The following is a 20730-nucleotide window of genomic DNA, read 5'->3' on the forward strand; positions in this document are numbered from 1 at the left end:
TTGGGCTATAAAATAAGGAAGACCTGAAACTGTAATGCATGGCATAGTGGCTCAAGTTAAATACTTATGTTTCAGATTTGTTAAGAGAGTAAATCCTGAAAGTTTCATCATAAATAAAATGTACTATTACAGAAGCAATGTGAACTAGAATTACTGCAGTGATCATAATATATACAAATATCCAATCTTTGGGTGCCTAGCTAAAACTAATATGATAGCATATATCAATAATATGCCATGAAAATAAATTTTGAAAAGTTAATAAACTAATTTCTGATGATGATGATGATTTTTGAGCCACACCAGGCTACTCTCAGACTTTATTCCAAGCTCTATCCTTATGTCATGGCAAAGCTCAGATTTCCATGTGTGATTCTAGGGAATGATCATGGGTTGACTGTATGAAAGACCAGCACTTTAACTGCTATGCCACCTCTCCAGCCTAATATTCATGGGAGTTTCTATATACCACCTCAAGCAAAGATCGTATCTATGTTTGCTTTTGTTTGTGTGCATGGATAAATTCACACATACCCTCATAAAAATAGCTAATCATTTAATAGCCAATTATCATCTACAAAATCATATTCCAGATATTGTACATACATTTATTAATTAAATCTTCAGAACAGCCCTGTGAAGTAAGCTCTATTATTCTCAATTTATAGAGAGGAAAATAAAATCCAAGAGAATCAACTAACCCAAGGACTATTAGCCATTATATATTCTCTCCTCAAATTTGTCTGAGACCTTAAGAACACAAATTTCTTCTTGAGCCATCCCACATCCCTTCCCTGGTAAGGGATGAATAGGACATGAATAAGTCTTCATTTGGATTCTTCTTGATGCTACCTCTGCTAAGAGTGGCAAGGGCATCTCTCAGAGAAGACAAACTGGGTTGTGGACCTAGGAAACAATATGATCTTCCTTCAAAGAATTTCATAAACAGCATTGAAAACCTTTCTTTGTCAATAAGAAGTCCAAGATAAAATGCCTTCCCCTCCACCTTGTGTCAGGAATAAGTACATTTGAGCAGGTTGCATCTCCAATCAACATGCATATTTAGTAAACAGCACAAGTAATCTCTTATTGCCACCAAAGCTCAGAGTTCCCAACTGTAAAATGGAGAAATTGAACTCAGTATTTTATAAAGTAGTTCCTGGTTATAATCTTATAATTACTCAGTTTCATTCCATCCTTTCTTTAATCGACTGACTCTGGGTAAGTAACTTTTTCTTTGTGTCTGTCTATCTCCCCTTTATTAAGGAAACCCAAGAGATATTCTGGAAAACACCAACTCAAAGTCATTGTCTGTAGTAAAAGTGATGGCCCTGCATGCAGTTGACACAGATTTGATCCTCAGCATTATAAATCCCCTGAGCTCTTCCAGCAATGAGCCAAAGCTTTCAGTACTGAGCACAGAAGCATCCCCTGAGAGCCACCAGAAATGGCCCCAGTATCCTGCCACCTAGTTAATGGCTGGCATTATTAAATGGATGCAATTGCCCTAAGACGAACAATGCCACTTGAAAGATAAATTCTCCAGATTGCTATATTTTCCTATCTTCTAACTGTCCTCTTTATTTTATTTTTTGCTTTTATAAAACTTCCATACTTAGGGGCCAGAGTGATAGCACAATGGTAAGGCATTTTTCTTGCACATGGCCAACAGAGGACGGATCCCGGTTCAAATCCAGGCATCTCATATGGTCCTCCGAGCCTACCAGGAGTGACTTCTGAGCACAGGGCCAGAAGTAAACCCCTGAGCGCTGCCGGATGTGACCCAAACACAAAACAAAGGCCAGAGATATAACATGGAGGTAGAGCATTTGCCTTGCATGTAGACGGATGGTAGTTCAAATCCCAGCATCCCATATGGTTCCCTGAGGCTGCCAGGAGCAATTTCTGAGCATAGAACCAGGAGTTATCCCTGAGTGAGGCAAGTGTGATGCAAAAACCAAAATAAAATAAAATAAAACAAAACAGAAACTTCCATACTTAGAGAAATGGGGAGAGGAAAGAGTATGCAGAGAAAAAGTCTCTATTTGTAATGTAACGTACACTAATATTAATTCATGGTGGGGTTATTTGGGGCTACTCATGCCCCCTTTCCTTAATTCACAAATTTTATTTGTTATTTGCCTGTGTGCTGTATACTTTATAAAATAGTTTCTTTTCTTTACCTTCCTAGAAAGACTCTTACCTGTACCACTGGTATAGGTAGCCATATCCAGTGGCTCCTGGTTTGAATGTTGAATTTGTTTACATACACAGTACGAAAATGAGCAGTTCTCTACTGGAAATACAATATTTCCCCTTTCCAATCCTAAGTTTCAAAACATTGTTGTGGAAAGCTAATACTACCTTGTCAGAACTCACAAAGATTTCTTTCATGGCTCCTTGGATTTTAGAAAAGTCCAGAGCTGATTGTCATCAGACATGGGTTTGTACTGCTGGCTCAAGCCTTGATTATCTCTGATCTCTCACTTCAGACTTCTGTTTCCTTCATTTAAAATGAGTGTCTTTCTAGTCCAACTTTTCATTAAGCTCGTGACCAAAGAGGTTTCAACTAAGTCCTGGTTGGGACACCCAAGCAATGAGCTGAAAATTGGAGGGTGGGAAAGGCTGGCAGCTTTTTGTGTAAAAAGAATAGGCAATGACCTACTTAGAGTCATCCCAACTGTTGATGACTACTCAGAAGGGCATTGCCCTCAGCTACCCACAGAACCCGGTCAGGTGACATGCAGGCCACGTGACTTCTGCCCAGATATGCTGGAACACTTTTCCTGAGTAGTAACTCCATCCAGCAACATGGTCTGGAGGCCATGGGAGACCAAAGCCCCACAGGTTCCTGGAGGACATAAAGAGCACAGTGTGTATAGGTCCAAGTTGGGAAGAAGTTGAGCAGCAAAGAAGACAGAAGGACCTTTCATCTTTCCAATGAGCCCTTGTCCATGAGCACCACAGAGTAGGAGGTTTCTTCATATTCCCAGAGGCCAGAAGACAGGAACAAGCACATTTCTCCGGGGGCCCCCGCCATTGCTGGAATGTATGACCTTGTCAAGACCAGAAAAAAATCACAGTTAACAGTCCAGCCAACAAGACACAAAGACCTCACCATAATTCTTGCCTGGCATATTCTCTCTGTCTTGAACAAAAGCCTCTTTGGTCAGTCAGTGTCTGATCCACTGGAGAGTCTTCTAGTCATTCTGAAATCTAGTGCCTGCCACTGTGGAGCTGTAAACCTTGTTTCATCTTATTTCACTCTTGGGACTATTCATGTCTTTTGGACAAGTATGCCGAGTGTCATTCTGCCTGGAATAAAGCAGGAGAACTCTCTATCTCTTTCTCTTTCTCTCTCTGTCACTCTGCCTCACTCTCTCTCCTTAGTGTCTCTCTCAACATCTCCCTCTGCTCTGTCCCTAATGCTCTGAATCTGTCCCTTTTGTGAAACTAAACCTCTGGGTTTCTCTTTGTTTGTCTGTCTCTTTCTCTTTCTGAACTCCGTGGTCTCTGCAGTTATCTGTCTCACTATACATGCAGATCTGAGAGGGAAGGGGTCTTTGCCTCCTGGTTGGGTGTTCTTTCTGTAACTCTAGGGAAAATGGAAAGCAGAAGATGAAAGGCCTGCCTACACGTATCCATGTGTTTCCTAACCAAATCTTTCTTTTTTTTTTTTTTTTTTTTTTTTGGTTTTTGGTTTTTGGGTCACACCCGGCAGCACTCAGGGGTTCCTCCTGGCTCTATGCTCAGAAATCGCTCCTGGCAGGCTCAGGGGATCATATGGGATGTCGGGATTCGAACCACCGACCTTTTGCATGCAAGGCAAATGCCTTACCTCCATGCTATCTCTCCGGCCCCAAGGAGCATAACATTTCTGATTTCCCTTGGGGCTCTCTTCTTTTTCTCTCTCTGCCTCTGTCTCTGCTGTAATAATATGGAAAAGAGGGCAACACTGGAAATTTGGGAGATACTGTTGACATCCAAAGAAACAAAAGGAGAAGTCAAAGCAGCTTTGAAGAAACAGGAACTTCTGTTCATTCTCATATTTCTTCAATTGAGCTAATTTGAAAGCATTCAGGGAAATAGTTTCACAGGAACTTTCTATTGTTTAATAATTAGAAATGTGAATACATCCTTAACTATAGCTAGATAAGATGAGATTGTAAAAATATAACTTTTTCAATTAGGGAAAAACTTGTTCTAAATTATAATAAACAAAATTGCTATTCTCATTATAGAAAGAGCATATGCAGTATTTTATATGAGAATGGAGGTGGGGCTTGTACTTACCTCCCTAGATTATATTAATGCTTTATTAGCTTGGACCTTTGGTTGGCTGGCAGGTGAAATCAGAAGAGAGATTCTGTTGACGAATAAATCATCATTGCAATTATTCAAAACATCTAGAGAATTTAATTTTTCTAGACAGAGTGTTTTTTATTAATTACTTTATTTAAACATCAGGGCTACAACGTTCTTCAGAGTATAGTTAGTTTGTTTCTTTTGTCCATAGTTGAAAAATTGTTCATGATTGAGTTTTGGTCATACAAAATACAACATCCTTCACCAGTGCACATCCTCCACTAACAATGTCTCCAGTTTCTCTCCCACTTTCTTCCTTCCCTATCTCTGGGAAGACATTTTTCTTCTCTCTCCCTCATTCTCTCTCTTTGCCTTTTTCCTTTTAGACACTATGGTCTGCAATATTGTTGCTGAAGGGGTATCATATTATTTCTGAGGAAACCCATATCGTTTTCCAGACCAATTGACATTCCCACCAGCGGTGAATGTGAGACCCTTTCCCTCACTTCCATATCAGCACTGGTTGTTCATGTTCTTTGTGATGTGTACCTGTCTCTGTGATATGAGATAATATCTCACTGTTGTTTTGATTTGCATCTCCCTGATGATTAATGATGTACTTTTTTATGTGCATTATGGCCATCTGAATTTCTTCTTTGAGGAAATTACTATTCATTTCTTCTCCTTATTTTTGGATAGGGTTATTTTTTTCTTGCTATGTTTTACCAGTGCCTTGTATATCATAGATATCAAGCCCTTATTAGATAAAATATTGGGTAAGTAGTTTCTCCCATTTTATGGAGAGTCTTTGTCACCAAGTTACTATTTCCTTTGAGGTGCAGAAGCCTCTCAGTTTAAGGTAGCCCCATTTGTTTTTCTTTGTTTCCACTTTTTTGTCCAGTAGTAGTTCATATTTAAAAATTCCTTTAGCTTCAAAATTATGGAGTGTTCTTCCTACATTTTCTTCTATGTCCCTTATGATCTCAGGTATAATATCAAGGTCTTTCATTATTTTGATTTGACTTTTGTGCATGGTGTTAAAGAGAGATCTGTTTTCACTTAGAGAATTTAATTTTTCCATTCACCTAAGTCCTCTTTCTCCGTATTAGATCTACTAAGAACATGGTAACAGGATGATCTAAGAGGTTCTTCTCCCTGCTGAGTTGCTCGCCCATGTAAAGTTCAGTTTGGAGGGAGGTAAAGAGAACAGCTGATTGGCATAGAGGGAAAAATAAGCCTAGTTTTCATGGCTTCTAGTCCACACTTGCTCTTTTCCAGATAGCTTGCTGAATTCTTCAGTATTACAGCTACTCTGATAATGCACCTGCATCTAAAACATCTTTCTGGTCTAGGGATATAGCTCAAAGACCTGGAGTGCATGCTATATATGTAGGAACTCCTGGTTTGAATTCCAGAACATATGATCCCTAAGTTAAGCTGATCAGTCCCTAATACATGAAATAAAACATTTTTCATACTCTGGAGTGCCCTCAGGAAGGGTCTGGGCTAAGATCTTGCCTTGCTAATGCCCCAGTAGCCACAGCCACACCCCACAGCCACCAATATGTAAACAGCACATCTCACTTTAACTGCTTCATGACTAATCTCTGCAGAGATGCCAATGAAAATTACAGGTACATTGGGTTTGGAGCTGGAACTTCTGGTGTCTTCTCGGAGTGGATAGTTTTCCTTCTCCCCTTTATACTACTAAAAGTTCCATCAATCACACTTATATTCCACAGCTGCCACCACATAAACAATAACCTAACTTCACAACTAACCTCAGAAGAGATGCAAATCAAGCCACTGACCCAATTCTGTAGATCATGGAACACATGAGCACATATGTGGCTGCATACTACCTCCAAATTCTACATATTCACATCCCTTAGGAACACATCAAGTTAGATGCCAAGTAGCATAGCAACCATCTATGCTCAATAAGTAAAAACAATAATACAGAAAGCTCAGTTAGCAACAAAGAGCTTAGTAGTCAGATCATTACTTTTATGATACTACTGAGATATAACAATTTTATTTTACTGAAGTATGTTTGATAATTCGATTAGCCATTTCGTATAACAAGAAATACAAATCAATTATTTTGTGCCTGCAAAGGTGCAGGCTTTGAGAGTAGGTGGAAAACTGGGGACAATGGTGGAAGGAAGGTCACACTGATGTGAGATCAGTTTCAGAACAGTGTGTGCCCAAAACAACTGTGTTATAAACAGCTTTATAAACTACAGTGTTTAAATAAAGTTAAAAGGTAAACAACCATTTGTTTTAGGTTTATAATATCCAAGATGAGTAATGCTTTAATTCAGTAGTAGAATTCTTATCACATAAGCATAAGCAAATTCATCACATAAGATATAAAATAAACAACATAGCCAAGAGCATTTTTTAAAAATCTAGATTATTTTATCTTATTTAGGGGATACATTTTAAAAAGTTATTTAGATTTATTTTATAAGTGATGCAAAAATCGTCTCTAGATATGTATATAACATAAAACATTTTATTATTTCCCATTTTTTATGAAGCTGCTGTAATTTTCAATACTGCAAATGATTTTTGTATGCAGATATTGTTCTAGCACCATATCCATCACTAGAATGAGCACATTAATTATCTGAAAGTTGGAGAACTGGGATGAATATACCTCGGATAGAGGACAGTTACTCCCCCATTCCATATGCTAATGTCAGACCCACCCACACCTGGGAGGGGTTGTTGTTTGGATAGAGGCTGGTGGTGGGGAGAGAGAGAGAGAGAGACAGACAGACAGACAGACAGAGAGAGACAGAGAGAGAGAGAGAGAGAGAGAGAGAGAGAGAGAGAGAGAGAGAGAGAGAGACTGCAAGAAAACCTTAGCATAGAGGCCATGTGAGGAAAATGCACATGGTGGTTAGGGCTGTGAAATAAAGCTGGATATCTCCTGAATCTTCATCTGACTGCCTGTGAAATTATGTCTCCACCATTACCCTGTAACCTACAGACCAGCTTGCAGTAGGGGTTACAGTAACCTGACCAAGCCAAGGAAGGCCTCACCCTACCAACGCCAGGACTCTATATTTGATATTAATACAACAGAGGACAGTTAAGTTTGAACTGTAGAAGGTTGCTCCCTGGAAATCAGAGACTCACAGAGCAAGAGAAGAGAAGATGTGAAGTAAGTAGTCCACTTTCTCTGAAGAGAATTGATAAAGCTCACTTGCATTGGTTATATGAAAGTGTCCAAGTTTGCTGTGATTACATTGTACCTATATCAAGTTTTCTTAACCTTGTGGCACATAAAAAAAATCAATGGAGAGTTTAAAAATATTCACTAAGGGGGCCAGTGATAGCACAGTGGTAGGACATTAATGCCTTGCACCTGGCTGACCCAGGACAGACCTTAGTTCAATTCCCAGTGTCTCATATGGTCCCCCAAGCCAGGAGTAATTTCTGAGTGCATAGCCAGGAGTAACCCGTGAGTGTTACTGGGTGTGGCCCAAATTCCCCCCCCCCAATTTACTAGGGAGAGATAGTGCTGACCTCAGTTCAATTCCTAAAACATATGGTCCCACAAGAAATATCACAAGTAATCCCTGAGCACAAAGTCAGGAAAAAACCCTGAAAATAGCCAGGCATGCCCCCCACCAAAAGAAACACACACACAAAAGAAGTAACTAGGGTTTACCTCCAAAAAATTATGGTTAAATTTAAGAAGAACAAGGTGGAGCATGGATGCTGGTATTTTGAAAAAACCCTGTAGGTATTATTAAAGTTTAATCCACATTAAAAACCATGGACTCAGACAGTCATCAACCGTCACTAAAGTTCTAAGTATAATTCTGACTTTCTTTTCTCTTAAAACACAGATAAGTGGATATGGTTACACCTTAGAACATCATTACGGAGCTGTTTCCCTGTGGTGGTTGCATGGCAGACTAAAAGCAAATAATGAAGGAAGCAGGGTGGATTTAGTGGAAGGGCCCCACCTAACCCTGGAGAACACTGTGGTAAACCAGAGTGAGGTCGTAGTAAAATGCTTACATCAGGTAAGCTGGTTTGAACACAAATATTTATACTGTGCAAAGACTTCAACACAGCCTGTAATGAGTGGTTGTCAGCCTCAACTACATTCCCCAACCCTGAGCCACACTGCAGACCAATTAAACTAGCACCTCCATTAATAGTACCAGGCAACATTTTCTGAGGTTTCCCATTTGATGCCCAGGTTCCATAAGGATTGAGACTTTAGATCATTGATTTTATTTATTGATGGAAGCCTGGCTTTTTATTTTGGGACTGGAAAAACTGAAGAAAGGTCAACAATCTCACATCAATGATTGGGCAACAGTTATAAATTTAAGAGAGTAATAAGGAAAAAATGAAATTTCAAAATTAAAAGGATGAAAATAAGTTATTAGCTATCAACTCTATTAGAGCTAAAAAAAATCAAAGATTTATAAATGGATGAAAAGACAAGAAACATAAAGAAAACATACTCAAGCCTTAGGGTGCATAAGCTTCTGAATGACCCGTCTTCTGTCACCTGCAAATCTCTTTCCCACAGATCTCTCCAGAATATATGGATCTAATCAGATGTAGGCATAGAGTTCCAGCTCACCATTTCTCTAATTGGGGGGGGGGGTATATTCTCTGGTTTCACCTTGAGTTTTAAAAATAGTTTCTTTATTTAAGCACCGTGATTATAAAAATGTTTGTAGTTAGATTTCAGTGCAATTTTTCTACCACCAATGTCTCCCTTTCCCTTCCCCAGCCCCATGCTCTGCCTGTCTCTGAGGCAGGCATTCTGTCTCTGTCTCACTATTAACGTCATGGTAGTTGTCTGCAATTAGTGTTCTCACTGCACTCACTGCTCTTTGTGGTAAGCTTCTTATAAGGATCTGGTCCTTTTAGCCCTCATCTCTATTATATTTGGATATTATTTGTCTTTTATTTTTCTTATATTTTCAGAGGATTGAAAATATTCTATATCTATCCCTCTTCTTCTGGCTCATTGCAGAATAATAGTCTCCATGTTCATTCATGTTTATAGCAAATTTCATGACTTCATTTTTCTTTTTTTCTTTTTTTTTTTTTTTTTTGGTTTTTGGGCCACACTCCTGGCTGTCTGCTCAGAAATAGCTCCTGGCAAGCACAGGGGACCATATGGGACACCAGGATTCGAACCAACCACCTTTGGTCCTGGATCGGCTGCTTGCAAGGCAAATGCCGCTATGCTATCTCTCCAGGCCCGTGACTTCATTTTTCATAACAGCTGCATAATATTCAATTGTGTAAATATACCATAGTTTCTTTAGCCACTCATCTGTTTTTGGGAATCTGGGTTTTGTCCAGATTCTGGCTACCGTAAATAGTGCTGTGATGAACATAGGAGAGCAGCGCTCTCCTAATAATAAATATATAATAATAATATAAATATATATTTATATATGTGATATAAATATATATAATATAAATAATAATAAAAATATTATATATTTTTATTCCTAGGGTATATCTTTAGAAATGGTATTGCTGGATCATATGGGAGCTCAATTTCCAGTTTTTTTGAGGAATATTCATATTGTTTTCTAGGAAAACTGAACTAGAGGACATTCTCACCAGCAGTGAATGAGAATTTCTTTCTCTCCACTCCACTCCTGTACTGGTTGTTCTTATTCTTCGTGATGTGTGCCAGTTTCTGTTTTGTGATGTGTAACCATTCTCTGTAGTTTTACCCTGGTTTTAGTTCAAATTTTTCCCAGGGCCAGAGAAATGGCATAATAAAATGAGCACATTCTGTGCGTACATAAAATCTGGGTTTAGTGGTGCACACTACCTGGTCTCTAAAGCATCACCAGCAATGATCCCTAAGCACAAAACTGGGAATATTACCTGGTCTGGCCGAACTCCTGTGCAATAATAAATAAATAAATTTCAGGATATACTTCACTCACACTTTCACTGGATCATACAACACCCGTTTTCTAAAATATAGGAATAGAAAATCAAGTCAAGGTCATGTATACTACTATCTAAACTTCCTCCTACAACATCCCTTAACAGACCTCCTAGCTTTCTTCCCCAGCTGATGGAACCATGGCAGCCTGCTCCTTTAGAAAATAAAACTATCATGAAGTAATTTGTGTAAGATTAGAATTTGTTTCCCTGCAGTCTTCCAGCTTTGGTGTGGTTTAAGGAATTAGAATCATAGAAAGCAAGAGGGATCTGAGACTTTAATACCTGATTGCCTGCTCTGGTTTTAGGGTCATTCTTGCTGAGCCTACCACCTTGTTGAGAGATCCTCTGAGTATGACTTTCTTCTTTTTGGATGTGATTCCAGTATTACAGAAAGTACCAAAGGGGCTCAAACAAGGAACAAAATTGTCACATTGGGAAAATCTATAACACAAAGTGTGCCAGAAACACCAATGTTGTTCTCTTGCCAAACATTTCAGTGCAAAAATACATGTGCAAAGTTTTACCTCTGATAATCTGGAGATCCATTTTGCAGAGGTTATTCGTCCCTTTAAAGCTTCTCTTATCTGAAAAGTGAAAAAAAGGAGTTAATGATTAAAATAAATCCTATAGAAGTTGACAAGGAGGTCTAGTCCTTTTAGTGGGCTAGGGAGAGAGACCAGTGGCAGAGAGGATCTCTCTGAGAGGAGCTGGAGCAATGAAATGAGAGAAAATGTGGCTCTGGTTCAGGGACCCTAAAGACTCAAGGATATAAAATCACTTCCCATAAGTTTGAAGAATCCTTGGCATAGATTTGAAAGTATTTTTTTAAACAAATAGCATCCAGCTCACTGACTCTCTCCTACAACTTGTCACTTATTCAAACCTTTTTTGAGAGTTTAGTAAGGAGGAGGACAGAGAGATAGAACAAGGATAAAGTTGCTTTTCTTGCACTTAACCAACACTAGTTCCATCCTTGGCACAACATATAATCCCCTAAGTACTGTCAGGAATGATCCCTGAGACATCCAGCTGTCACACCTCACAAAATAATCATAGAAACTGGAGTTGACATTTAGAACTTTGTTTCATTTATTGAGATTTTGCTTTCTCCATCCTCTATATTTACACACTGATCTTTCTCTAAAGAGTTTTTTCTGTACCCACTGTTCAGAACAGTTCTGAATATACTATAGTATATTGTATATACATATATCTGTATATATATATATATATACACATTTATTTACCGGCATATAAGATGACTGGGCGTATAAGACGACCCCCTAATTTTGCAGTTAAAACTTAAGTGTAGGCCTATATTTGCTATATCAGACAGAACGTTCCTGTGCTGCATGTGTTCCTGTGCTCATGTACCACAGTGAGCCAATCACAACAAGCAAAGGTTCAAAGGTTATACTGTAAAAGACTTCCTCTCTGACTCTGGCCAATCTGACCAGGCTTTTGACAGTGTAGATTCGGGTCCAGAACATTGTCTAATTTGCACGCATCAAAAGCCTGCTTGGATTGGTTGAGTTAGAGAGGCGGTCCGAGCAGTCTTGCAGTGATTGGTGCAGGATCGAGTTGGAAAATTCGTTTAGTGACAATATTCAAACAAACAATTTTTGTTTAGCGTCATATTGAAACATTTTTCAGGATATACTCGGCATATAAGATGACCCCCGGTCAACTTTTTTTTTTCAAAAGTCGTCTTATATGCCAGAAAACACGGTATATATGTATATATAGTATATGTGTATATAGGTATATATACATGTGTATATATGTATATATGTATATATAGTATATGTTCAGAATATACTAACCCACTCTTAGTATAGAATCCACTCAGTCTCCCCCACCTCCCCATTTCCCTTAGAGATGCAGTTTTGTGACCTGGGTGCAGCCCAACAGATATGTAGCAGGTGGAAAGTAACTTTCAAGACAGTAGTAGTCTAGTTTGAAATATATATACGCTGCCTGACATGGACTTGGCAAGTCCAGAAAAGTTACAATGTCTTTTGTGAAGTAATTTTGTGACACAGGTTATCCTGAAGCATCACATCCACACTTAAAAACCAAAAAAGAGACCTTCATAGAGAGCCCAATTGACAGTAAAACAGGTAGAGTGTTTTCTTTGCACTTAATCAAGGTGGGTTTGATTCCCAGTATCACATATGGATTCCCAAGTACTGCCAGGAATAATTCTTGAGTAACCGTAAGTATCGCTGGCTGTGTCTCCACCAAAATAAGAGAAAAAAAGAGATCTTCCAAGGATAATATTGTGAGATTTTAATACAATATAAAATCAGCTAGTAAGAGTGGATTTCTGAACAGATCTTGGGCAAACTACTTCATCACCGCATCTACTTCCTCACCTAGAAACTAAAAATAGGAATTCAAAATTTATTTTAACAACTAGAAACTAATGTACATAAAAGTATCAGCCTTATAAGGGCTTGAAAGATGGTGCATCTTGCTTGCATTGTAGAGAGCAGCAGGCCCTGGACATGTGTCTACATAGATGATGAAGATGAGAGACTCTCAATAAGTGGTTTTACAATTTGTCATTTTAGAGGCAGGTTTTCATAAAGCAGAAATCAACCAAGTGAATTGTACAGTACCTTCGGGTCCAGAATTGTTCCAAAGACCAAGATGAAGAAGCCCTGAGAAAGTGAAGAGAAGAAGATCCATTTACATGAGAATAATGATGACAATAATAAAAAGTACCAGAATTCATTTTGGAACTGACAAAATTATCAAAAATAAAATTAGAATGATGTTCTTAACCACTTGATTCATTCTAAGGTCACAATACTGGAATTCTTCCAATCAACAGATAGGTTGTCTCATCTCTTCTATATACCAGTCACTGATCTAGATAATTGGAAGTACGTTACTATCTAAACATTTGGGATAACGTACTAACTAAATGAACCAAGGTTCCTAATTCTTACAGAACTATCATAGAAATTTCTTTTTATTTTGACAAAATAAAAATATTTTGTTATTTATTGGAGTGATGAATCTGATAAAAAATTTTTTTTAGGAAAGAATTAGACAAGAAGGTCCAGAGATCTGGCTCATTTATAATTTCTGCCTTGGCATCATGAGGTCCTGGGAAGAAAGAAAAAAGAGAAAGAAAGAAAGAAAGAAAGAAAGAAAGAAAGAAAGAAAGAAAGAAAGAAAGAAAGAAAGAAAGAAAGAAAGAAAGAAAGAAAGAAAGAAAGAAAGAAAGAAAGAAAGAAAGAAAGAAAGAAAGAAAGAAAGAAAGAAAGAAAGAAAGAAAGAAAGAAAGAAAGAAAGAAAGAAAGAAAGAAAGAAAGAAAGAAAGAAAGAAAGAAAGAAAGAAAGAAAGAAAGAAAGAAAGAAAGAAAGAAAGAAAGAAAGAAAGAAAGAAAGAAAGAAAGAAAGAAAGAAAGAAAGAAAGAAAGAAAGAAAGAAAGAAGAGGAATGAAGGAAAAGAAAAGAAAAATTCCAAGCTTCACAAACTAATATTTTTTTCGGACATGCCCATGACCCCTTGGAGCCAGAGATTGCCCTGTAGATGAGCAGACGCTTTGCATGCCAGAGGCCCAGGTTTGATCCCCAGCTTTACATGGTTCTCCAGGCACCACAGAAAGTAACCATTTCCTCTTTAGTTGGAGAGGGGTATCACACACAGTTGTTCTTAGAAATTATTCTTGCAGTGCTCAAGGGACCATATGGGATGCCAGGGAATCAAACCTGGGTTGGACACTTGCAAGGCAAGCATCCTAACCACTGTATTATCATTCTAGCCTTCAACAAAAAGTAATTTTCAAGCATAGAGCAAAGATTTAATGCCCCCATATACCACCATATATGCCCCTAAAATAAAATCTAAATCAAACCCCAAAAATGAGATAAGCAAGAAACCGCCTTATTATCACTGAGTAAGGAAAGAAACTATCACAGGAGAAACAAACAAACAAAAGACATCACCTCAGCTTCCAAGAACATTTCTCTCCTTCCTCAACCCAAAACTCTACAAAACTTGTCAGGAATAATCAAGAACTTAGTTTCTCATGAAAACCAAGACACAAAAGAGATGAAAGGGAATAGGCAGTGAGTACAGCAGGTAAGGTGCTTACCTACATAAAACTGACCCAGTTAGATCCCTGGTACTACATCTGGTCCACCCAAGGAGTGATCTCTGAGCACAAAGGCAGGAGTAAGCCCTGAGCACTGGTCGCTTCCCTTACCCCCGGGCAAAATAAGAATTTGAAATTCCAAACACAGACAGAGTACCCAGAACCGGTGCTTCAAATCTTATCCAGAGGAAAAAAAATCAGTTAGCTCACGTCATATTATCTATACAAAGAAATATTCCAAGAAAATCTAAAGGAGCTTGGCCCTCTAAAATTATCACTCATTTGAGTTTTTGGGTTTTTTCCTATTCACACTGTCACAAAATCTCTCTCATAAGATAGAAGAAAAGTATTCAGACTATTTTTCAGCTAAGATAGGAAGCTGAGAAATTCAACTTTCAAAATGTAATCATAACATTTATTAGATGAAATTTCTCTTCAAGGGATGGTTACTCAGGTTTTGATTCACCTCAGAAGGCAAGGGAGATAATGAGCTCTGTCTGTACAACTACTCTGATCACATAGCTGAATATGAGTCTTTACCCAGGCATAGGCCTGCTAAGCCATATATAAAAGACATCATACAGATGCTATGACCAGTTGGTATTCAGAAGAAACAATACTAACACTCCAGCTTCAAGAATCTATAAAAACTCAGCTGATGGGTAGATGACTTCACAGGGATAAACATAGAACTATGTGTCCTATTCATTTTCCCACAGAATATGCCTCTTAATTCAGGAGACCCAGCAAATAATACAAATTCTAGAGTACTTTCATAGATTTATGTGACACTAGTAGCCTACAGATAACCATTAAAATCTCTCAGTAGGTCTCTGGAGGGATTGTTGTCAATGTGATCTATTCTTTTTTTTTTTTTTTTTTTTTTGGGCCACACCCGGTAACGCTCAGGGGTTACTCCTGGCTATGTGCTCAGAAGTTGCTCCTGGCTTGGGGGACCATATGGGACATAGGGGGATCGAACCGCAGTCCGTCCAAGGCTAGCGCAGGCAAGGCAGGCACCTTACCTTTAGCGCCACCGCCGGGCCCCAATGTGATCTATTCTTACAACCTAATTGTTTTTGGTTTTTTGTTTGGGTTTTTTTTTTGTTTTGTTTTGTTTTGTTTTGGTTTTGGTTTTTGGTTTTTGGTTTTTGGGCCACACCTAGCAGCCCTCAAGAGATACTCCTGGCTCTGTGCTCAGAAATAGCTCCTGGCAGGCTCAGGGGACCAAATGGGATGCCAATGATATCTCTCTGGCCCCATAACAACCTAGCATTTCTGATGACACAAATATATTCCAATCTAGATTTGGTACTAGGATATTATTTATATATATTAGGATATTTTATATATAATGAAGTAGAGTGTCCATGAATTTTACCCAGGAGTTTTAAACATCTGAGAATTAAAAGTTTGCAAAGTTTTTTACACTTTGTAAAAATAAAAGTTGTTTTTACAATTTTGTATTTCTCTACAAGTATATACTTCTTTAGCTAAAGGATTTTCTTTTTATTTTTTTAGCTAAAGGCTTTTTTAAAGAATTTAGATGAAGTAAATTTCTCTCCAAGATTTTTAATTTCTTGAGAATATATGTGTATCTCTAACATTTAACATAATACTTGACACAAAATAAAATAAATATTTGATAAATATGGTGTCTGTGCACTAGCATTTGTGTATATGTCTGTATGTTTAATTGCTTTATTTACAACCAGAATTCTTTAGTCAATATTTGTCACAGGGAAATATCCTACTTAAGTCACATTTTTATTGTTCCTAGTGCCACTTGAAAATATCATTCAGAAAATTTAGATAAATTATTAATTATAAAGTATGTATCTGATTAAGTAGAATTTTCTGGTAGCCACTTTTTTTTTGCATTTTATTGGGTTGAAAAAAAAGTGCACTTTGAGCAAGGAAATTTAAAAGGGCCCTCTAAAGTTTCAAAACATGTGCTTTAAACTGAATATTGTATCCTCAAATATTTTAAATTCTCTTATACAATATATATATATATATATATTATCAACGAAGCCCAACATATTTCACTTTTTCCCACCAAAGTTTTCTCTAGATCATATTTAGCTGTTCATCTTCTTAGCCCATTCTAAACTCTACTTGTCCCACTTCTTAAAGCTCAGTTGATCAGCTACACCTTAGTCAATAGATATATGACCCTCCTTTCTTTCCACCCAGCCCAAGGTTACTCTGCTTCATTTGCATACTAGTAAATAGCAATTAACAACTTCTCACCTAAGCAATTTGCAATATCCATGGTTAAATATTCCCGTCTGGCTGATTTAGATCTAATTATGTACCATCTCCCAATATGGAAAATAACTGAAAATAACTGGGCATCATAGCCTTCCATGTTTCCATACAGACAAAAGGTATACTAATTACCTGCAGTATAGTAAATTATAGGAGAATAATTAGAAAATGAGTGTAGTATGTTTCAACGATATAAGATATTTGCATTGTCTCTAACTCATTTAATTACAATTCCACATACTATCATTATAATGGTATCTGTCTCTATACATTTCACTACAAGTTCAAACATGTCTTCACTTTTCACCAAAGTTCCTGAAAACAGCAGCCATCTCTCAAAACCAGCCAATACAAGCTAGTGTCAGCACCCCACTACCTAAAAATTTCCTGCCACCCAATACTGTTCTCATCTCCTCACTGCTCCACCAGCACTAGTACATAGAGGGGCCTCAATCTGCTTCTTGGGAAGTAGGAATGGAATTGAAAATGCAAATTAATCTTGTTATGACAGGTAGAGGAGATCATGGTACCAAAATACAAGAGTACTCAGTCTTATCCAAAACAAAAATCAGTTAGGTTCCCCCAAAGGAGCTGAGCAAAGGAGAACACTGAGGCATAAGATGTGATTCAAAGGCCTTAAGACTCTCCTGAGCAGAAATTTGGAAATCCTAAGTTTCCTATCACATTACTACCAATAAATTACTACTCACATAAATGTGAGTAAGGTCATTGGTAACTACAAAAAATATTTACAACACTTAGCATGTTCTATGAAAATGTAAAATAGATTCAAAAGGTAAGCCATTCCTATTATTATTAACTTTGTCCTTCAAGATATCAGAGTTTTTATAATAAATGAAATCACTCATATTTGAAAATTATAAGATAAAAATGAAAAAAATTTAAATATCTATATTTTAAGCAAAACACTTATTTTCAAATAAAAATACATTTAAGGAGAAAAATATCAATAGTCCTGTTGCTAAAAGACAATAAAGTATTAAAAAAATAAAGACTTCCTTTATAATTAGTTGTAGCTACATATATAACACAGTATAATAAAGTTTAACTTATATTAAGAAAATTAAGGATGGCATCTGAACATACTAACCTGCTAACATGCTACAATTTATTTTTTTGCAGTGTTGGGGGTTAAACCCAGGGCCTAGTAGAATTGAGACATGAATTCTGAGCCACATCCCAATGCAAATATGCATTTTTAAATGAAAAGTATGTTGATAGAAACATAAACTGTTGCTTAGCCCTTATATTATGTGAAAGTATCCTTGTATGTAAGCATTGGAATTGACCAGGAGTCATTTAACTATGACATTGATTAATTCATAGAGGTGAGATAAGAGAAAAATAGCTACTTAAAGCCAGTCTACATGACTCCCCACTAAATTCTGATGGCTTCCAATGGCAAATATGAATTCTGAATAAAGAATATAACAAATGTACACATTTCAGCATATACAATGTAATGTTGTTTTATAATGATGTATACATGGAACCTATTGTACTGTTATAAACCAAAAAATGTTTGTAATGTTACTTGCTTAAAATAAGTTAAAGTGAATAACATGTATTTTAATACTTCCAGATTCCTCCTTAGATTTGAGAGTAATGACATTATTTAATTTCCTAACAGTAATAAATCAATTTTTGACTAAGTATCTTTTGATTATTTAAACTATTTTCCAATCATCATTTTATTTAAATTTTCTAAAAAAAAAAAAACAAACCTGTAGATAGCAAAAACATTGAAAAAGTCAAGCGAATATCTCCAAAGAATGTTATACATTCTTGAATGAAACGGTCAAATTTGAATCTAAGCCTTTCTAGAGCAAAAGCTTATTATTTTAACAGACTCTGAAATGCACTGTGTTGTAGTCTTTTGTGTAGAAGTATACTTTAAGCTCCTGATTACAAAATTTCTTCCTGAATTCTCTCGCTTTGAGTGTTCTCAGTTGCATCACACTTACCTGAAATGCATTAAGCAAAGAGAAGATAATATGGAAGGTCAGGGAGCGATCATTGACGACTGTAGCTATTCCAAATCCCCAGGTCAGACCCAGCAGAGGTGTGAGGATTGCGATATTCTTACTGATTCGCACAATGGCTCTTACTTCCTGGAACATGGAACTGCCAACGGAAGCTCGCTGAGTCTTGACTATCACTATTGTGACTGTGATGAGATTGACAACCACGATGGCCAGAGCTGGAACCACAAAGGCCAGGAGGGCCTTGGTCATATCCCAGTTGAGCCAGCAGGCCTCAGGCCGCAGGTAGCCTTTGTCAGGTTCAGTGACTGCTACTGTGATAGCAGCAATGATCAAAGGGCACCCATAGCCCACAGAAAAGAGAGATGCCACCAAGACTGATTTGGGTAGCGTGTGGAAAACAATCAAGATTCCGTAGAGGATAAGGAGGGCCTTGGCAAGCATCCAGAAAAACACAGCAAGGTAAAAGAAGTGAACGAAAAACGTGGCCGCCACACAGGCATTGTGGTGTGTCACTGGACCACTAAGGAAAGAAGCCACAATAAACCACACATCGGCCATCAAGAGGGTAGCTGCCACATTAGCAATGCACAGATGGCGTAAATAAGAGATCTCTGTCTTTGTCACCTGGCTCCAGACCAAGGCCTCAATGGACAAACAAAGGATCAAGCTGCAAATAGAAATGCCCAACCCTATGTACGTTATGTAAGTCAAGATTGGACTCTCCAAGATGTGGGGTGACATAAGAATTGAGAAAGAAGTAAACAACTTGCTTGGCCTACATTTGCAAACAGCTTGATGGGAGTTTTCTCGAATCATTGTACAGGCCTGCCGGTCCCATCTGTTCTCCAAGGAATGCCAGCCAACGCACTGTGACCTCCTTTCCTCAGCCTTACTGATCTTTTCAAAACTCAGGGAGATAATTTCAAGTTCCTTGGGCAAAATGACAGACAGAACAGCTCCATTCACGGTCTTGTTTTCCAAAAGACTGGCTTCCAAGATGGCCCCCAGAGTGGGAAAGGCGATACTGATCACTTGAGAAGGGGAAGGCAACTTGTGAAGTTCATCTTTGCTAATCATCACCCCTCCAATGACCTTAACGTAGGTGTCATTCACTCTCATTGATAAAGTTAAATTATTTTCATCGTTCTCTCCAGATATGGTTGTTCCCGTAGTATGAATGAAGTCTTTCAATATATTAATGGGTTGATTTTTAAGAAATAACTTCCTTGCAAAGGAATTGACTGAGTGTAGCAAGATGTGGCTGCTGTTTTGGTCAGGAATGAAGGTCCAATTCGAGATACTTTGGCTGTTAAGAATGTGGTTGGCCATGGTACTGTAACTCTGCCAATAAAAAAAAAATATTTGCATTAGTACTCTCTGAATCTGTCGGTACATTTAAGATTGGCTTTTAAAAATGGGCATCCTAGGCATCCCCTGGGAAGATCTTAGAGATATTAAATCTCAAGTCCCAATCCAGATCTAATAAATAAGTTTCAGCATCAAAAGATTCATGTAACTCCAATATCACCACAGCTCAAATTGAAGCATAAAGCTACGAGAAAACTCCCTTCTTCACATTTATATATCATCCTGTAAGACAAGAGGTAGGTAGCCTTCAGCATACTCATCTCCATGGTCAGTTCCATATCTTACTTGGGTGAAACTTGCAGTTGGGAACACCCATTACATGAATAATATCTGTGAAGTCCTAAAAGGGGGGTGGGGGGGGAGGCGCTGTAGCAGAAACTAGTCCATTAGAAATTGACTCCAGTGCTTGATATCCACTTTTCACTCTAGGCTCAATGTCAAAATTAATGAATTCTGTTCCATTCCCCATTTCTGTAGCAATTACACTTGGCTACTTTGCATTTTAGCCATATATTCTGACTCATATTTTAAAAAATCACTTCAGAAAACCACTCTTATCCCTTAGAAGTTTACCAAAGCCAAAATCTATGTTGGAAAAGCATACTTCAGTGTCCAATCCAGTATCCAGTATGTGGTTTTTCTAAATTTTTGTTATTTAAACATATTCAATTTTTCCATTCATGCTTTCTTTTTTTAAAATTTTTTTATTTAAATAA

General features: G+C 37.6%; 1 protein-coding gene across 1 annotated transcript in view; it reads right to left on the reverse strand.

Annotated features, from left to right (window-relative positions):
• Positions 1-2671: 2671 nt before the first annotated feature.
• Positions 2672-20730, reverse strand: part of ADGRF2 (adhesion G protein-coupled receptor F2) — a 36046-nt gene continuing 17987 nt past the window's right edge. The window contains exons 5-8 of the mRNA XM_049764731.1: positions 18626-19987; positions 12882-12923; positions 10785-10844; positions 2672-2851 (exon numbers count right to left, since the gene is read on the reverse strand). Coding sequence (XP_049620688.1) covers positions 2672-2851; positions 10785-10844; positions 12882-12923; positions 18626-19987 — 1644 coding nt within the window. The remainder of the gene's footprint in view (positions 2852-10784; positions 10845-12881; positions 12924-18625; positions 19988-20730) is intronic.

This window comes from Suncus etruscus, chromosome 18 (assembly GCF_024139225.1).
Source record: "Suncus etruscus isolate mSunEtr1 chromosome 18, mSunEtr1.pri.cur, whole genome shotgun sequence".
Lineage (NCBI taxonomy): Eukaryota > Metazoa > Chordata > Mammalia > Eulipotyphla > Soricidae > Suncus > Suncus etruscus.